This window comes from Eutrigla gurnardus (assembly GCF_963514095.1).
Source record: "Eutrigla gurnardus genome assembly, chromosome: 18".
NCBI lineage: Eukaryota > Metazoa > Chordata > Actinopteri > Perciformes > Triglidae > Eutrigla > Eutrigla gurnardus.
This window is the reverse complement of record NC_139929.1, coordinates 7,878,549-7,896,916: the sequence shown is the minus strand read 5'-3', so window position 1 is coordinate 7,896,916 and position 18,368 is coordinate 7,878,549. Positions and strand designations below refer to the sequence as shown.

The 18,368-nt window shown below is 43.3% G+C and overlaps 2 protein-coding genes across 3 annotated transcripts; one reads left to right on the top strand and one right to left on the bottom strand.

The window, feature by feature from the left end:
- Positions 1–5,197: 5,197 nt before the first annotated feature.
- Positions 5,198–14,501, bottom strand: prtfdc1a (phosphoribosyl transferase domain containing 1a). 2 transcript variants are annotated; one of them, XM_084034076.1, is made up of 10 exons: positions 12,107–12,622; positions 11,810–11,908; positions 11,186–11,292; positions 10,927–11,107; positions 9,342–9,407; positions 8,101–8,118; positions 7,607–7,689; positions 7,207–7,253; positions 6,952–7,028; positions 5,198–5,441 (listed from the first exon to the last, which is right to left on the bottom strand). In XM_084034076.1, exons 2-10 carry the CDS (start codon positions 11,873–11,875, stop codon positions 5,394–5,396), a joined length of 693 nt encoding a protein of 230 aa, XP_083890202.1. In that variant the 5' UTR covers positions 11,876–11,908; positions 12,107–12,622; the 3' UTR covers positions 5,198–5,393. The 2 variants fall into 2 exon arrangements, 1 of the variants encoding a protein (XP_083890202.1); XR_014598857.1 differs by lacking the exons at positions 5,198–5,441; positions 6,952–7,028; positions 7,207–7,253; ... (2 more) ...; positions 9,342–9,407; positions 10,927–11,107 and adding exons at positions 13,197–13,343; positions 13,476–13,699; positions 13,792–13,937; positions 14,342–14,501 and having other exon boundaries at positions 11,188–11,292; positions 12,107–12,839.
- A 432-nt stretch (positions 14,502–14,933) lies between these two features.
- Positions 14,934–17,853, top strand: thnsl1 (threonine synthase like 1). Its single transcript, XM_084033688.1, has 3 exons — positions 14,934–15,112; positions 15,278–16,677; positions 16,867–17,853. Exons 2-3 carry the CDS (start codon positions 15,313–15,315, stop codon positions 17,668–17,670), a joined length of 2,169 nt encoding a protein of 722 aa, XP_083889814.1. The 5' UTR covers positions 14,934–15,112; positions 15,278–15,312; the 3' UTR covers positions 17,671–17,853.
- Positions 17,854–18,368: the final 515 nt, after the last annotated feature.

Sequence of the window (18,368 nt, the reverse complement as noted above, 5' to 3'; positions counted from 1 at the left end):
GCGGCGCGACAATCTGTACATAGCTTGACGAATCTCCCGACTCTGCACAGGCCCCGCCCCTCTGCTCGCCCGCAAGCAGCGCGTTGTCCAATCAGAAGAGCAGATTGAATTTGGAATTTTGAAGCGGGCCAATTGGAGACGTTGTGACATAACAATTTCAATAAAGAGGAGAAGCTGGTCCATTCTGGTCAGGAACTTTGTCTTTTATGTTATTCAGTGCTGGAAAGTAATTAAGTACATGTACTCTTTTGAGCTACTTGTTTTTTTTACTTTTCCATTTTATGCTATTGTACTTTTTGCTCTGCTTCATGTATTTATTTTATTGCTGCTTTACAGACTACACTTTTTTCTTTTTATTCAAAGCATCTTGAAAAATATGACCCATTGTACGAAATGAAATTTGCTCAAGTTGGACCAGCTGCAACATTAAAATGCTGCTTACATAATGATAATATTCATGTATGGCAATATAAACCTCTTGAGTGGACTATTCTAGCATTTTGAGTCCTTTTTCTTTTAATACTTCTATTTTCCTGCTACTACTAATGTACTTTGACTTATATAATATAGTTGGGGTTAAACTTCCCAACTGCAAATCCCAAACTGCATGACTCCAGGAAAACTGCAGCAAAAGTATAAGGTTAGTACATGGACTAAAGTACTGTACACATTTGGGATAGTATTACTTATTACTATTTTGTGCCATTTCTACATGCATTCGAGAGAGAACACTATTTCTTTACTCTTCTATGTCATAATAATACTTCATAAGAAGCAAATTAGTACTTTTACTTTTGATACTTTCAAATGTAGCTTTTAATACATCTGTATTTTTACTTATGTACAATGTTTAATATGGAAATTTGGGAATTTAAACAACCTGAATACTTCTTCTACCACCAGTATCCATCAAGTTGTCACTGACAGTAATGAGTTAGCCATGAGCTGATAAACACTTTATTCCCACACGCTGGCATTAAGCCTCTCAGGCCTTTAAAGTGAGCAAATGAAATCACAGGGACGTCATTGTGAGGGACGAGGAAAAGCCCTGAGGCCCAACACATATGCGGAACTCTCTCATTTCCTAACGTTCAACTGGCGAAACATATTTGCCTATCCATTATCAACTGTAACAGCAGTGTCCTTAACTTTATTATGGTGACATGTAGGGCATGGCAGCCACATTGGGACTCCGGAGCATGAAGAGAAAAAAAAGGGGGGGGGGGGGTCTGCACAGCTGATCCGGACAAAGACAAAGGCTGACAGTGTTCTGTGTGCAGGCTACTCCAGCAGCACAATAGAAGACAGGACAATAGGAGTCTTTTGACCCGCACTGTGTCGAGGTTTCCCTGGTTTCAGAGAGGAGCTATTGTCTAAAGGGCTGGTGCGCTCCTCATCCAGACAATGGAGAACTTAAACTGATGTGAGTGGGACTCTGCAGTATGTGATGGTAGACATGAGGTTCATACTCATTTAATGCAATTTGTTTATTAAACGCATACCAAATTATTAAGAAGATCTTATTGATTTGGCATAAACACGATTGTGCACCACAAACAAAATGTTTCCGTGCCAAGCAACTTCCACTAAAACAAGTCAAAATATGAATATTTCTGGGTTACGTGTGTATAGAAATTCACAAGCGAACTATTACAAAATATTACTGTTTCTACAGCCTAAGAGTCAGCAGTTATTGTATTATTTGTGTGGTACTTCCCCCTTCATAGTTCTGCATAGATCTCCTGTATAATGCATTTTTGAATTATTGCTGTCTGAAGTGAGTTTTTAACTATATTTGATTGTTTTCTTATCCAGATGTTTTTGAATAATTAAACAATAATAATAAAGTTTTGTTGAAGCATTTGTATTGACTGTTAAATCCTCTCCACCAAACGTGTAGCCGAGTGGAAGAGAGATTACAAGCTTTCAAAATGTTTGGCTGGATTAGGAAATCACAGGAAGTTCAAAGCGCGGCAGCGTTTGGATTAGGACAGGTGGAAATGACTCTGCAGCTCCGAGGGCTCAGGGTTTTAAACACCTCCTCCATGCAAAGCGCCCGTCAGGCAAGACGACGTATACTTCATTCATAAAGGATTGTGTAGCTGAGAGTTTAAGAGGATGAGGATCTCTCCCCCACTCCAGGTTCTATAAGTGGATCTGGCAGCGAGTTTGATGACTGGATGAAACCCAGCAGCAGTCAATCTATCAAGCCCTCTGGCCAGCCATTCCCCAACTGGAACACAATGAACACTGGAGAGGATGTTCTTTCCATTTGTGGATCAAGATGCGTCAGTGAAGCAGTATTTATTAACTTCCAAACTGGGAATGTAATTGTTCAGCATCTGCTTGTTAAATTATGGTCAAATAAATGTTGTCCGTTTTAAATGGGGAGCCGGTTCATTTATTTCACAAATGTGGCACAAGTGCATGTAAAATGTGTCAATTGATATAGCTTTGACACTGAAGAGGTCAAATCTTCTCCAAATGGTCAACACTTTGGGAAATGCTTGTGTTCTTGCTGAGAGGTAGATGAGATCGACTATCCAACAGCCAGATGGTTAGCTTAGCCTAGCATTAAGGCTTTAAGCAGGGGGAAACTTGAATCTGTTCACAATTTGTCCGTGTAAAAGTGAACAACGAGTAAAATAAACTCAACTTTCGGGTTCACATGCCGTTGTTTTGGCGCGATAGGGCTAATCTTATTTTCTACGCTTATTTAAGACTTCACACTACCGCCAACACCGTTGTGGTACACGTCATACATGTCTATAGGAGACTATACTTGATACTCATGGCAAAGAACCACGTTGTTTTCATTGCTTGCCAAGCCCTCTCAACGGTTCTAGAGCCACCTAGTGGACAAACACAGTTAAAGAGTAGAAGTGTGGCGCCAAAAGTTGCAACAGCCTGCCGGAGGACCTGAGGATGATGGGAGGCCCAGGAGGCTCAGAGAGACCAGGACCTGGACCAGACGATGTCACCCTGGTGTTTCTGGGCTCGGCTCGGGCCATGAGAAGACTTCCTCTCGAGGGTCAGAACCAAGATACAGCAGAGAGTTTGGCACTAGTTTTCAGTGACCCCAACAGTGTTTCACATTTTTATGACTTATTTATGCATCACATATTCAAACAGCGAAATACATATGAGACATTATGTCCAATTTGTCTTTGTTTAACGTCACACCATGGTACATTTCTTTCTTTGTTGAGAACAAATCAATAGTTTGTTGGATCAGCAGCCATGAGAATGATATAACAGGCGTCACCCAGCCACAAACATCACATCTGTTCTCTCGTCACAGCCAATATATACACAAATAAAACGTCCAAGCAAATACATTTTGTATTTCAATATTTACCGTTAGTATTCCCTGCTGCCTGTCCCATAGGAGAACTTGACACCCAAACCCCACCGCTCTGTGTCCAACCACATGCTTCATATGTCAAACGGATAAATGTGCGGCCATTCAAGAGGAACAATTCCCGTTTTGTTCCTTTTGTGCCGAGCGCAGTTTACCTGTAGCCTACTTTCGGCGGTCAGCCCCATCCTCGGTCCCCCCCCTGACGGAGCACCACAAAGCCGCAGCATGTGAAACCTGCAGGGCTTTTTGTCCCACCTCGCTGTCACCAAACCCTGCACCAAGGTGAAGCACAAAGGCCTCTGGGTTCCCAGGGCAGAGCGGGGGGCACCAGTGCTGGGATAAGTGAACACTGCCGCCAAGTGCTGATATTTTATGATAAGGACACACAGGGTTGCAGCTGGAGGTTTCAATGGGGGGCTTTGTGGATGAGGCTGCGTAGATATAGCACTCTCTCTCTCTCTCCCGTATCGCCCCCCTTTGGGGTCAAAGACGTGTAATAAAACCTGACTGAATTTAGGGTTCCTCTAGATGTATTGGTGTCAAGGTGTTGAAAGCACAACACTGAACCCGAGTGCTCTGAACCTCCCAGAACTCTGTTCTGTTTGCAGTCACTCCTATTATCCAAATAGCAACTCATTAATCAGCTCATTTCACTTGGAGAGGCCTCGTAGCTGGAGCTGGACCATCTCCTTTGGCTTAGCAACGTGTTTGGAAAAAGAGCGTAAAACACACGGTTAGTATTTGATATTTGAACACATATCGAGGGCAATATACTTTAAAAAAAAATAGTCATAAGCCCACCGCAGTCTGCACTTGGAGAAGTGAGCGGGCTTTTGAGTTAAGAGGCGAACACTGATTGTTGCATCTTTCAGTCGGGGATGTTGTTTCCCACCAAAATGACAAACGATCTGAAATCTTTACACTGTTATAATAATACGTGTGTGTGTGTGTGTGTGTGTGTGTGTGTGTGTGTGTGTGTGTGTGTGTGTGTGTGTGTGTGTGTTCCTGTTATGTGATGTGACGGCTGTTTGGAGTTTCAGGTGATTAACAGTCAAGAGTGCGTAGCCACCTGATAACACTCCCCGAGTGCAGGCTGTGTGAGGTGAAGCGTGTTCTGGTCTGTCGACATGCACAATTGACTCTCTTAGTCACCCAAACGATGGCAACAGAACATACAAAATACCTCTGTGTGTGTGTGTGTGTGTGTGTGTGTGTGTGTGTGTGTGTGTGTGTGTGTGTGTGTGTGTGTGTGTGTTTGAGGCTGCTTTTAAGTGATACCCCCCCCCCCCCCCCCCATCAAAGTTTTTGCTTCCATTTATTTGTTCTCAATGGAGCTGTAGTGACTCACGGGTGGGTCAGTCAGTTTCATTTTCAGCATGAATTATACAATTTACCCAAAGTCTAAATGCCTGTTTCTGCTCTACAAAAGTCTTTGCATGAAGTTGTTTACAATAAACAGACTCACAGTTTGATTCACATGTCAGATTCTTGGTTCTGATTTCCAGGAAGGTCTAATTAAAGTTGGGGAACAAACATATAGAGCGTGGCGAGGAGACGCCGTTGGCCTGCCTTGTGTTTTGTGTTTTCCATGAGTCAGAGCGGGCGTTATCCGGGCACCGGGATGCCAACGTCCATAAGCTCTCTCCATCTGTCACCAACAGTCCTCTCCCAGCGGCCAAGCATTTCCTTCTTTTATCCAGCCATCTCTTTGTTCCCGAGTGCATCACAACAACAACAACCAAAGCGAGGATGAGGCAACGATAACAATTTGATTTTTTTATTTAAACTTATTATAAAAAGGGCTGCCAACAGTGAAGATGTTTTTCTTTTACAGGAAACATTTTCTTTCAATTTAAAGCAAAAGTTACAAAGTTAAAGTTATATATACATATTTTTGCTGAAAAACAAGCCACATTTGAACAAAGCAGTGCAACGACTGAGTGTTACAGATATGGAAACTCAAACAGTTAACCTTTACTTATTGCTGAAGAAGGTTGACAGGATGACAAACGGGTTTGTGCTGCTAATGTTCTCAAACCTTGTACTTCATCTTCCCAGTCTTGCTGATGACACAGACATGCTGAAAGAGGAAGAACAATTAGCACGTGTAATGTGTATAATGATAGATAACACTCCAGTGTGTTTCAATCTTGTCCAAAACAAACCTCTGATGAAGGCTAAATATTGGTTTTAGCAGAGACACTAAAGGAAAAAGTGATACATTTTGAGATTTTGGGCTTATTTGCTTCCATAACTAGTGAATAGAAAACATCCAAAATGCAATCTGTCTGTTTACATTCACATGTAGTGTCTTGTAAAATTTTACAATAAATATCTTTAAAGATTGTTTCTCAAAATGAGCTTTTCCTCATAGTTTAATTCTTATCTATATTCTGAAGGATTATACACAGGGGTTTGTTCATATATTATCCAAAGCTTGATTTATTAGAACTTTTTATTCCTAAAAACATGGCGAGAGTGGATTTTTTCAGGACTCTCGACAGCATTTTTTCTGATTTATAGAGACATAAAAAGAGATATCCAACATTCTCTCTGTAACAACCTTTGCCTCCAATACACAATCAAACAAGAATGTTCAGATTTCTCTTCTGGGAATTTATGCAAATGAGCATACATTTAGTAAGGGAACCCACCCGATTTCAGAAAACTAATGTCTTAATGTAAGGAAGTTTCATGGTGATATCGATTATATGATATGAAAAGATAAAGCTTTTAAGAATTGGAAAGCAGGGGAGCTAATCAAAGATATGATACGTCCATTAATCTAACTCTGGGCGTCTCAGGGGTTCAAGTCATATTTCTTCTGGAGGATAAAGACAGATAAGAGGGGAAGCTTTAACTCTGCCTGATAATCAGATCCTAACCTCCACATTCCACGGGTCACCCCCTTTCAGACTTTCGTAATGAATACCAACCCCCTCCACACACACACACACACACACACACACACACGTACAGTACATACAGTACATGTGGCACACACAAAGCTATGGGAGTCGGTCTTGGCTTAGTGTTTCACGTGAGTCAGAGGTAAATTCGAGGCCACGTCTCTGCAGATACATAAAATGACAAAGTTCACATAAGTTTGCACTTACTAATTTCAGACTGAGAAATGTGGTTCGAAATAAGGTGTCAAGGGTGCAACAAAGAAAACAGGGGATAGGTTGCATTCCCGACTCAAAAGAGGTGTGAGATGGGTTTAAGGCACCGGGGAAAAGACAGAAATGCCAGAGATGCTTTTCAGACGCAAGAGGGGTTGAATATATGTCAAAAAATATATATATATACAATAATAAAGGATAAATATGAGGTCAGATGTACAGATATTTGGTCATAAAGCAAAGAAACAGTCACTCGTGGTGATTTGAGCTGCTTCGCCTCCGTGAACAGTCTCCTCAGGCAGTGAGGATACCTGTTGGGTGAGTTCAGGTTTCAGGTAGAGGAGGGCAGCTCTTTGATTTACTGCGTTTACCCCCCCGGCCCCCTCCCACCACCGCCTCTTTCATCTCTTTCTCTTAGCTCGTTCACGTGGTCACGTGGTCACGTGCCGCGTGCGGCGGCAGACTTACATTCAGGTCACGGAAGTGCTCGTTGTAGTCCAACGCATAACCCACGACGAAGCGGTTGGGGATCTCAAACCCGACGTCTGCAAGAGCAAACGTGAAGGTTAAAAAGTAACAGGATGTGTATTTTTGAAGAATATAATTTCTCATGACTCATGATTTACTGCAATTGACCGGCAAACATCAGATGTAGGACGATGAAAGCTCATTATTGTAATAATGTGAGATGACTAGATGCCATAAAAACCAAAAGGTACTTACAGTCTGTCAGACTCTCAGTCATGTTAGGGACCCTCTTCACCAACAGACTGAAACACAGGAAATGCAGAATTCATTCCAACTGTAGCACAGTAACTAATCATAAACTTATTGAAAAGTAACATGAATTGTCTTTCTTTGCTGTTGACTTTCATTTAAAAGAATCCACAAATACCAAAGACAGAACTGAAACATACAATATGTGAACGCTTAAAAAGCTTTGCAGTAAAAGAAGAGATGAACTTTCAACAGGAAAGATGTTGATCTTGTTTGTGTGCATATAGGAGCGGCCCAAGGACACGAGGCGGCGACTGCATGGGACAGTGATGTCTTCTTCTGCTCGTCACACGCTTGGCATTTCCCCTGCTGGGGGAAAACACAGACGACTGAAACACTGGCTCACCCTGCGACCTTGACCATCTTGGGTTCAAAGGTCTCCACATGCTTCAGAAGGGCCTTCATGGTCTTTCCTGTGTCAACTATGGCCTGAGGGAAGGGAAGAGCAAAGGGAAAGAGGGAGATAAAGAGGGAGTGCTTTGAAAGAGGAGAAACATCAGAACGTGCAGATTGTCAGATTAAAAATGCTTTAATGTTTATACCTCGATCACATTAATAAAGAACTCACAATACACAAAAACTGAAATTCTCAGCGACGTGATTTCATTGTAATATTGAACTGAAACGTGATCTGAAAGACTCTTTGTTCTTTTTTGTCCTTTTGTAGAGCAAACACAAAAGAGGCTCTCACAAGCACAATGGCTTCCCGCTAAACAAGACACTCATAGAAGTGCAAACATGTCAAAGGCATCAACCAAGGTGGAAATTTAAAAGAAACGCTTCGTAAAATAAAATTAGTTTAAAAAAAAGTCAGAGTTGAGATGGGAGGATGACACTCACCTCCACAATCAGCACACTCTTGGTAACATGTAGAAAAAGAAAAAAAAACATAAGCAAAACAACACCTTTGAATTGTGACACAGTTTATTTCTGTGAAATTTGCATTTCTTACAGTATCTATGGCAACAATGTTGGCAGCATCATCAGAGCAAAAACACAGAATTTATCTCCTCCCCAGCAGTGAACATCTGCGTCGACACTGAGGACAGAAAGTCACTCCGGGCGCTGCTTTTCCCTGCTGCAGGGTTTCACATGACTCCTTGTTCCCTTGGCCGGCTGTGTGGCTCTTTGGGAGACCAGTGGAGAGTATCTATGGTTTGGGCAGAGTGATCGGAGAGAATGCAGGCGCCCGGCCAATGTTCTCTTGGTCTACACCTGAACGCAGGGGAAGTCGACTGGGACGTGTAAAAAAAAACATGCTGCGGACTGTAAACACACGATACAGCCAGATGGGCAGGAACTGTGGATTGGCAGGATTCTTTGACCATGTGGGAATTTATAGTCCTCCCCGGATTCCTGCAGCTCAATTACTCCTGATTCCTGCACTGAATTTCATGGTAATCCATTCAATCATTGTTGTGTCATTTCAATAAAATAATTAAAAAAAATCAACATTCAAAGTCACTAGATCAATGAAGGGGATTGGGATTCATCCTCTGGGGAACAGGAACAAAAATGAGAGCCAGTTGTGACTCAACAGCGTCAGGTTTTCTGTTTTATATTTCCATCGAGGTGAAGGAATGCAACAAGAGCGTGGACTTACGTAACACAAACTTGGAGTGATTCATGTTTTCCGTGCATGGTGGTGGTCAGCCTTTTCTGTTTTTACACCCGCTGACCTTTTCACCCACAGTGAACATGCATCTCAACGCATGCCGACGTCTCGGTGAAAGGAATTCAACCCGTTCTGCTGAGCGATGGACTGTATGCCTATCTCAGAGAATAATGCAGCGAGGAGGGACCGTTGCAACAGACCCCCAGAGCTCAACAGGGATGAATAATCAGTAAATCTGATCTGATTTGTGATTCATGGCGAAAGGCAAACCGTAAAACAGCGTGACGCTCATGAGGTGTGTGGACACATAGAGGACGATTGTGAGTGGAAAGAGTGGTTGTTCATCTGTGTACCTGGCAGTTTAACGCCAAGGTTAATCTTAAAATACATTTAAATGCTCAAGAATAATGCCACGATGAGCACATTATTTCCTATGAGCTGAATGGGGAAACATATTTACACACACCTTCCCACGTAGGAATGACAGATCTCGGCTCCCGATGATGTGCAGCTCTTCTGTTGATTGGTCGTTCTGGGGGGTTGGAGACAAACAAAAAAAAAAAAAATGGAAGGATGATTTGTATCACGCTATAAGTCCTCAACAGTTTGTTTGCATGGACTCAAGATTTATTCTTTTCAGCCGCCATAAATGACAATAAAAGTTCTCTCAAGGACGTGCAGCTCTAGTGTTTCTCAGTAATTTGGCTCTCCTGTACACAAAGAATTGTCTGCAGCATTAATGCAAGACATGCACAAGGGGAGATTTATTGTACGAGGACCACTAGTGTAAAATATTATCCCATAAACAAAGCCTGCGGGAGGCACAGGGAAGCACGGCTTTGAAGGGCGACGGCTTTAAAGTGAGAGTTGGTCGGCGACGGATGCATCACTTAAATAAGAGGAGCGGTGACATGGACACATCCCGTCCCTGGGGGCGGGTCACATGACTCCATCATGACCCGGGAGATTGACTAGCAGCATCAGACACTGACCTCTAGCATAGTAAGAGCAGCTGCTGGAGTTGACATCAAAATGTTATCACGATGCTTTATGTTTGTTTTTATTCTTACAGCCTTATGACTTTGATATTTTCATTTATTTATTAATGTATTTTATTGCAGCCAATTCTAACAATATAAATGGTGAAATCCTCCCCTGTGCTGTAAAGGGAGAGAAGGAATGTGACCACATGCAGAGCAATGTAAATCACATCATTTCTGGATGTGCTCTGTGCCAACATACACCAACGAATAATAAGTGACATCATTGTAAACATTCCTATATCATCCCTCGGTTTATACATTCCAGCTGTTCGACATAGTTATTGGCTGTTTCTCTTGGCAGTAGCACCGCCAATTAGCAGGGTGGTATTTTCATGACCTGAGCACTGCAGTGGCTCCACCATCAATCGTCCTTGAGGTGTCCTGCCTGAATGCTCTCTTTTTCTCATTAAACATGAGCAACAGTGACATCTGGTGGTGGAGATTTTAAAATCAGGCACAACACTCTCCATCACATATGGGATGTTAAAAATGTGTTAAAAATTCCAATTTGTCATCCTCTAATTGATTGTTTTTTGTCCATCCAACAGTCCAAAACGCAAATAGATTTAATTCAGCATGATAGAGAACGTAGAAAAGCAGGAAATCATCACTACTGATAAGAGTGAAGCAGTGAAGATTTGGATATTTTACTCAATAAATGACATAGACAATTTATAAATTCTCAAAATTATTGATTTGATGGCCAACTAATCAACTAATAGTTTCAGCAAATTAAAAACCAGGGAATTAAAGTATATTTAAGTTTGAGAAAAAGTTGAATAACTTGCAACAAAGTTTCCTGGAAGGACCCGAACAAGAGACACTGCAGATCATGACAAGACACTAAAAAGCCATGATCATGTAATCGGTCACATTTCATTGGGAGTCAAGTGCTTGACATCTGATCTGCCATAACTTCTCATAAACATTCAAACTCAAACAAGGAGCATAATACCAAGCCTGCCTGGCTCTATGGTGTGTTTTAGTTCACCGTGCCGTTTCACCCACTTGGTAGCTTTTCAGACGGATGAACTCCACCCGGGTCTCACGGTACTTGTTGGAGTTGCGGCCGAGCACCTTGATGAACTCCACCAGGTCTGCACAGAACTTGTAGCCTCCCTTCAAGACGCACAGCACCATTATGTTGTCGTCGAAGTCGTCCACGACGTAGCCGGCCAGACGCTCCACCCTGCCGGAGACATCACATCGTAAAGAGACACAAATAACCTGGAAACCCCTTCGGAGGCGTGTTTGTGTCCATCCTCACCTGTTCATGATCACTCCGTGTGGTATGTAAACGTTCTCTATGTCTTCTTGGTAGTGTTCAGGGTAAGTGAACAGCTCCAGACTGTATCCCGGCCAGTCGTCTTTTATCTGGGATAGAGAGCAGACTGTGAGGTGTGGAAGTACAGACAGTCAGGTGTTTAAACTACTCAGTCTCACAATAATAGAGAGGGAACCGTTCTGGCAAACCAGACCTGTTTAAGGACCAAAAAGACCAGTGGAAGGTGTGAGAGAATTCAGAATTCTATTAGCAAAGCAGCAGAATTCAACAGCTTGGGATTCTAATTTGACTGTTTGTCTGTTTTAGAAGATACAAAATAGGATTTGGTTATAGTTAAATTGTCTTGGAAATAAAGAAATAGCCCATAGCATCTATAATCAGGGAAATTTTTCTTCTTCCGGGTTTGGATAAAACAAAAAACCTTAAAAGCTGCTTGGTTCTTTCAAACTGTCGAATGAATCGAATAATGACTTTGAAGAATTCATTCAGAGAACAAACAAACATGTTATCTACTTACAACAGCTCCTCAATGAATAATTACACCCGAGTGAGTAATTATTCTCTGTTAATAAAAATGTGACTGAAGGATCTTTGTGTTGAACGTACCACAATTCCTCTGTTCATGGCGGCGTTGTCCATTTGCGGTTGTGTGGAGACGGTCTTTGCCGGCATAAAGCTCCAGGGTCAGACAGAGCGAGTAGCGACCTTCAGTGGACAGACACAGAAAGAGTTTACTGCACACACACCAAGCAATGACAAGCTTCCCATCTTCCTATGAAATGTGACAGTACAGAAGAAGAGAAACTATTAGGTCAGATATTCATCTAAGAGGAGCATCTCCTGGAAGTCAGAACCACAATAAATAACCACATTAAAACATAACATCGATAAAGCCTTACTTACAGTTTTGTTGTCTTCTTTTCAGCAGGCCCTTCACTAACCAAGAGTGGAAAAAGTCAAAAGTGAGTGAAAAGAGACGTCCTGTTCAGCCACATGGGCTCTGGGATCACGCTTCAGTCATTGACGTAAAAGGACAGCGTTGTTGCAGTCGTGAAGAATTACAGGGATAATCAGCTGCATGTGATGCTATGCAGGCTCGTGGCCACATCACGGGCCACTGCAGGAGAATGAAGAGAAAGAAAACACAGAACTGCTCACTTCAATTGTATTCATTTTAGGACACTGGTAGAGTTACACACAAGACACTTTTGCTTTTGAAAGAAGGAAATAAAGAAACAATTGTTTTTCATTATCTGCTTATCCTTTTATTTTAGAGAGAATGTCCATGAAATAGTCCACTGTGAAATATCTCAACTCTCACCAGACTGCTTGTTAAAAGTCCCCAGAAGGTAATTCTGAATGTTCCTTATTTGTAGGTAGTTTGACTTGAAAAATGCTTTATTTCATCGCTCAAATGACAGAGAGGATATACAAATACACAGGATTCCATGGAACTCCAGCCCTAGTTATTGGCGATGTAGATGGTCTTGTGCATCTCAATGCGGTCGATGTATTTCTCAAGCTCATTCAGCTCCTTTTCCAGACGCTCCTTGCGGGACTTCCTGAAAGGAATGTCTATGACGAGCGGGAGGCACTGGTAGTCTTGGTACAGCTTCTGCCATTTTTTCTTCAGGCACTGCATGGAAGAACCCAAAAAAGGAATACATGATCTATATATAATCTTATAATAATAAGTTTGTAACTGTCAGGATTCAAGGCTTTTAGATAGCCATTGAATTGGGATAGCTGAAGGGCAAATTCTCCCATGGTTATTCAATTATCTGTTGTTACATGTTGATAGGAGAGTTGTTTGTGCAATGATGAAGCTCCTATAGTAGCAGTTCTGAAATACAGTTTGGTATTAATTCTGCTGGCTGTGGCAAAACCTATTCATAAATTTAAAAATGAAAAGACACCAAATCAAAAATAAATTCCCCTCCAGTTGTATGATCCCCTGCTATTTTATGTAAAGAAATGCTATTGTGCATTGTACCTCAAGAGTGGCTTGTCGCTCCTCCTCAGACTGCAGTTTCATTGCTCCCTGCTCCCTCTGTTCTTTCACATACTTGCCATACTCCTCCTGAGCTCTTTGCTCGTCTTCCTTGCGCTGCTGCAGGTACTCGGGTACCTTTCCAAAATCCTGCCAAATGGAAATGGATACTTCAGACAGATTCTGTTTCCCCAAACGTATCCCGGTGTTGTAGCTGACGTAAGCAAACAATGTCTTTTCTCAAAATGCTCCTGTTTCTAGTGATGTGGAAAGAAAAAAAACCTTTTTCTTGGTATATTTGGGGACGAGTCCTGATTTATCAAGGAGCTGCTTGTGTCCCTTGCTGCTGTCCACGCAGGCAGGCTCGGGCTTCATTGGCACCGCTGTTGTTGTCTTTATAAAGTCTCTTTTGGTGTGAATGCCCATAAGTGGGTTGTCAGTCCTGGCAGGAACGGGCGGTTTCCTCACAGTGTAGATGGGACGATGCTCGTTTGAACACTGTATCTCTGAAAGAAAGAAGAGAATAAAGGTTAATAACCTAATCACTGTTCAGAGACGCACCCACGCATTGTTTCAATAGGTCTGGAGGAGAACTCACTCTCAGGTAACTTGGGCTCTTTCGAATGCTTCTTGAGGAATTTCTCCGGGGACGGCGGCTCTACTTTTGCTGGTCCCATCGTCCTCATCACCTCCTTGGTCGACTTATTCTCAAGAACAACGGTCGGCCTAAACTTGGACATATACCTTCAGATGCAGGAAAGGGCAGAAATGAATGATTAACTTTCAATTCAACGTATTTATCCAGTGCCAAATCATAACAGAAATGTTTCTCTGTACTCTTTATACTATTATTTACAGAGTCCCAACAATTCCCTTTATTTACTTACTTTCCTTCATTTACATACCAAAATGCAATAAAATTAAATAAAGTGGATCCACACTTTAAAAGACCAAGACTATTGGCCAGGTAACAATAATTTGCTAGGTTTGTTTAACTTTAATATTTGAGGCCAAAGCCCAAATCTTATCTTTCTACTTACTTCTTCTTCTTACTTCTACTTTTAGCAACACTATTATCAAGCTAGCTAGTTTGTGCTAAGCGTAGCTAAAGGTCAATTTGACGTCCCACACAGTCACACCAACGTTACCTTTCTTGTGGTTTTTGAGTATGAGACTCTGGGTTCTCAGCGTCAGACATGTTGAAGGTCTTTAAAACAGGCAAAGTATTAAAAAGACACCGTGAATTAAGTTCCCCTAACAAGCCGGAGATAACATTAGCTAACGTTAAAATGTATTCGGCTGACAACAAGGGTCTCGTTCCTAGGCAACTGTGGGAGCAAATGTTGCGTTCAGGTACAGTTGTAAAGTGTTGAATTAGAGGTGTCCGAGCTGTCCTTGTGTAAAATTCACGTACTGTGTCTTGGTTTATAGTAATCAGTTTTAATGTACAAATATTTTCATGTGCTCAACTAAAAACATGTTATTTATTTCAGTCGTACTTTCACAACTCGACTCTCTGAAGACAACATTACGAGGTGCAAGTGAACGCAGCACACGGACCACTCGTACTAGCAGATACCGATAAGTAAAACCTTCGGGTTGGAGTTGTTTGGCCGTTATATTTGTCCGTTCTTGGTCATATTACATAACATTACATAAGTAACCCATGGGGAGAAATGTGATAGTTTTTCCAAATCACAATTCACGGGAAATCGGTGCGCCTTCGACTTTTCCCTGAAGCTTCGTCAGTTTTGTCCCTCCGGGCTGACCGTAGATGTTTTTGTGCATAGTTGTAGTGGTGCTCAGGTCAACTACGTAGTACAACACGCTGCCTTTCCCGTTAAAGCAAATCATTCTTTCCACAAACTCCACCCGAAGATGAATTATCGAGCTTGAGGGACGTAAAGACACCGTTTCACGTGAGTTTCTTGCTCATGAACGTGTCTTATGATGACACGTTCTGCTGAAAAACGTGCAAAAGTTGTCGCAGCCGCTTGCAGCATGTGTCAAAACATGAGGTGCCTAGTCTACGTCACACACATTTGTTTAATAGTGTAACAGCAAAAAATCCACTTTTTCCACAGGAATAAAGGCGCTGACGTCATTTGCTGTTTCCTGAATGGGTATTCTGAAAGCACTCAGAGCTGTCAGATGCGTCCTGAGTCCCCTTGCAACATCAAAATCATGGCTCTCCACCAAAGCTCCCCCGCTGGGGGACAAGAACATCATCCTCATGGGTGCTCCTGGAGCAGGGAAGACCACCGTGGGGAGGATAGTGGCCCACAGACTGGGACTCCCTGTCGTTGATGTCGATGACGATGTCTTGGAGACGACATGGAAGATGCCCGTGGCCGCCAAGCTGGCATCAGTCGGCGGAGAGCGTTTCCTGGAGGAAGAAGGCCAGGCTCTGTGTAACTTCTCCGCCTCTGGGTGTGTCGTTTCCCTGACAGGCTCCAATCCTCTTCATCCCTTGGCGATGCAGCACATCAGGGAGTCCGGCGTGGTCGTGTACCTGGACGTGGACAGTGAAGACATCGTGCAGAGGCTTGGCAGGATGAAGGTGGACAGGATAGTGGGCCAGGAGACGGGGGCGTCCGTGAGGGACATCCTGCGTCACAGGAAGCGGATTTATGAGAAGTGGCTTGACGTGCGGGTGCTGTGTGGGAAGGGGGACACGGTGGAGGATGTGGCCAAGAAGGTGCTGAAGGCCGTGGGGAGATATCAGAACCACGCTGCGGAAACCTACGTTTCAACGAGGAGTGACAGCGAGGCGTCGTCCAATCAGAAAACGTACTTCAGCGATGTGGTAGTGGAGGGTCTGGCCACGGACGGAGGCCTCTATGTTCCCAGAAACGGCTTCCCAAACGTTGAAGCTCGTGAATGGCTGAGACTGGCTGACATGTCGTACCCAGAGCGAGCATTAGTTTTGCTCGAAAAGTGCATACACCCGCTGGATGTCCCTGCGTTGGACCTCAGAGAAATGGTTTTCAAGGCATATGGGTCTAACTTTTCTAGCGAGGCAGTAGCACCCGTAAAACACCTCATCAACAATCAGTACGTCCAGGAGCTTTTTCATGGCCCCACCGCCTCATTTAAAGACCTCGCCTTGCAGCTGATGCCCCAGCTCTTCGCCTACTGCCTCCCACCGATGTGCAACTACCTCGTCCTGGTCGCCACCTCCGGGGACACGGGAAGCGCAGTGCTCAGCGGCTTCGGCAGCCTGCGCGGCGGCACTGACATACACAGGACCGGCGTGCTGGTGTTCTTCCCAGAGGATGGCGTGAGTGAGATCCAGAAGCTTCAGATGACGAGCTACAGGGAGGGCAACGCCAGGGCCGTCGGCGTGCTGTCGGACTTTGACTTCTGTCAGAGGTCAATAAAGAGGATGTTCGGAGAGTCCGGGCTGACCGGGCACCTGGCTGTAGAGTACAGCACGGTCCTCAGCACCGCCAACTCCATCAACTGGGCAAGGCTGCTGCCACAGGTGTGTTGATCCCTGGGTAAAAGCTCAGGTGTTACTAATAACATTTGTGATGCATTATATTAAAGTGTGACAGTGAGCCAGGCCAGGCCCCCTCCTTATTTTCTTCTACTATCTGCTCTGGAAAAAGTATACTTTTTTTTTTGCAACATATAGTGTAACACACGTTTTCATCTCTTCCTCCTCTTGCAGGTGGTGTACCATTCCTCAGCCTATCTCGATCTATGCAGAGACGGCGTTATCCAGTTCGGGGAGCCCGTCGATGTTTGCGTCCCTTCCGGAAACTTCGGCAACGCCATGTCAGCTGTGTACGCCAAGCAAATGGGCGTCCCGATAAGAAAAATCATCTGTGCGTCCAACCACAACCGCATCATCACAGACTTTATCACCACGGGCGAGCACGATCTCCGGGGACGACCTCTGAAGCCCTCCCACTCCCCGGCCATAGATATCCTGAAATCCTCCAACCTGGAGAGGTTTATCTACCACGTCTCAGACGGAGACGGCCGCCTCGTCAAGGAGCTGTTCACACGCTTAGACGGACAGCGGCGCTTTCAGGTTGCTGAGCCTCTTCTTGGCAGGATGCAGCAGGAAGTGCTGGCTGGCTGGTGCTCCGAAGACGACTGCTTGGCCGCCGTCCAAGGCGTTCACGGGCAGACGGGCTACCTCATGGACACGCACACCGCCGTGGCGAAAGTCGTGGCTGACAGGCTGCAAGATGGTTCGTGCCCCGTGGTGCTTTGTTCCACCGCTCACTACGGGAAATTTGCTCCCGCTGTGTTCAAAGCCTTGCAAATCCAGAACGTTCCAGAGGATCCTGTCGCGCAGCTGAGGAAGCTCGGCTCGACCGCATCCAGACCCAAAACACACAGAGATGTGATGGAGTGCCTGGAGGGAAGTGGCGGGGGGGGACACGCCGTTTGTCAGGCGGATTACACTGCTTTGGTAGAGGAGGTGGAGAACATGATACAGGAATCTTTCTTGAAAGTTGTGTAGGATTATGTCCTGTTTGCATCATGCATTCCTCATTCTTCCAATGACAATAACAGACCTAAGTCATGTGAAAGTGTAGTTAAACAAAATAAAAAGGTGCAAGATATATAAATTATTATTACGAGGTAGTTTTCTTCACCTCTATTTAATTTATTCTTCTTTTTTATTTTGTTGTACCACCCAGCTATAAGCTACGACGGAGTATTAGACTAAAATATATATATATATTTTTTTAAATTACGAGAATAAAGTCATAATATTACGAGAATAAAGTCATAATATTAGGTCTACGAGAATAAAGTCGTAACATTACGAGAAAAAAGTCATAATATTACAAGAATAAAGTCGCATTATTACGAGAATAAAGTTGTAATATTACGAGAATAAAAGTCGTAATATTACGAGAATAAAAGTCATAATATTACGAGAATAAAGGCGTAATATTACGAGAAAAAAGTCATAATAATATTATGATAATATTATGACTTTTATTCTCGTAATATTACGCCTTTATTCTCGTAATTAAAAAAAAAATATATATTTTTTTTCTCTTAGTCTGGCCCTAATACTCTGTCGTAATAAGCAGACGAGGTCATAAAATTGATTTTAAAGACATAATTTAAAAGGCCAATTCCTGTCCGAGTCTGCAGGATTGAGGAAACAAACAACAACAACACATTCGCTGTGATTATGCTGTGATA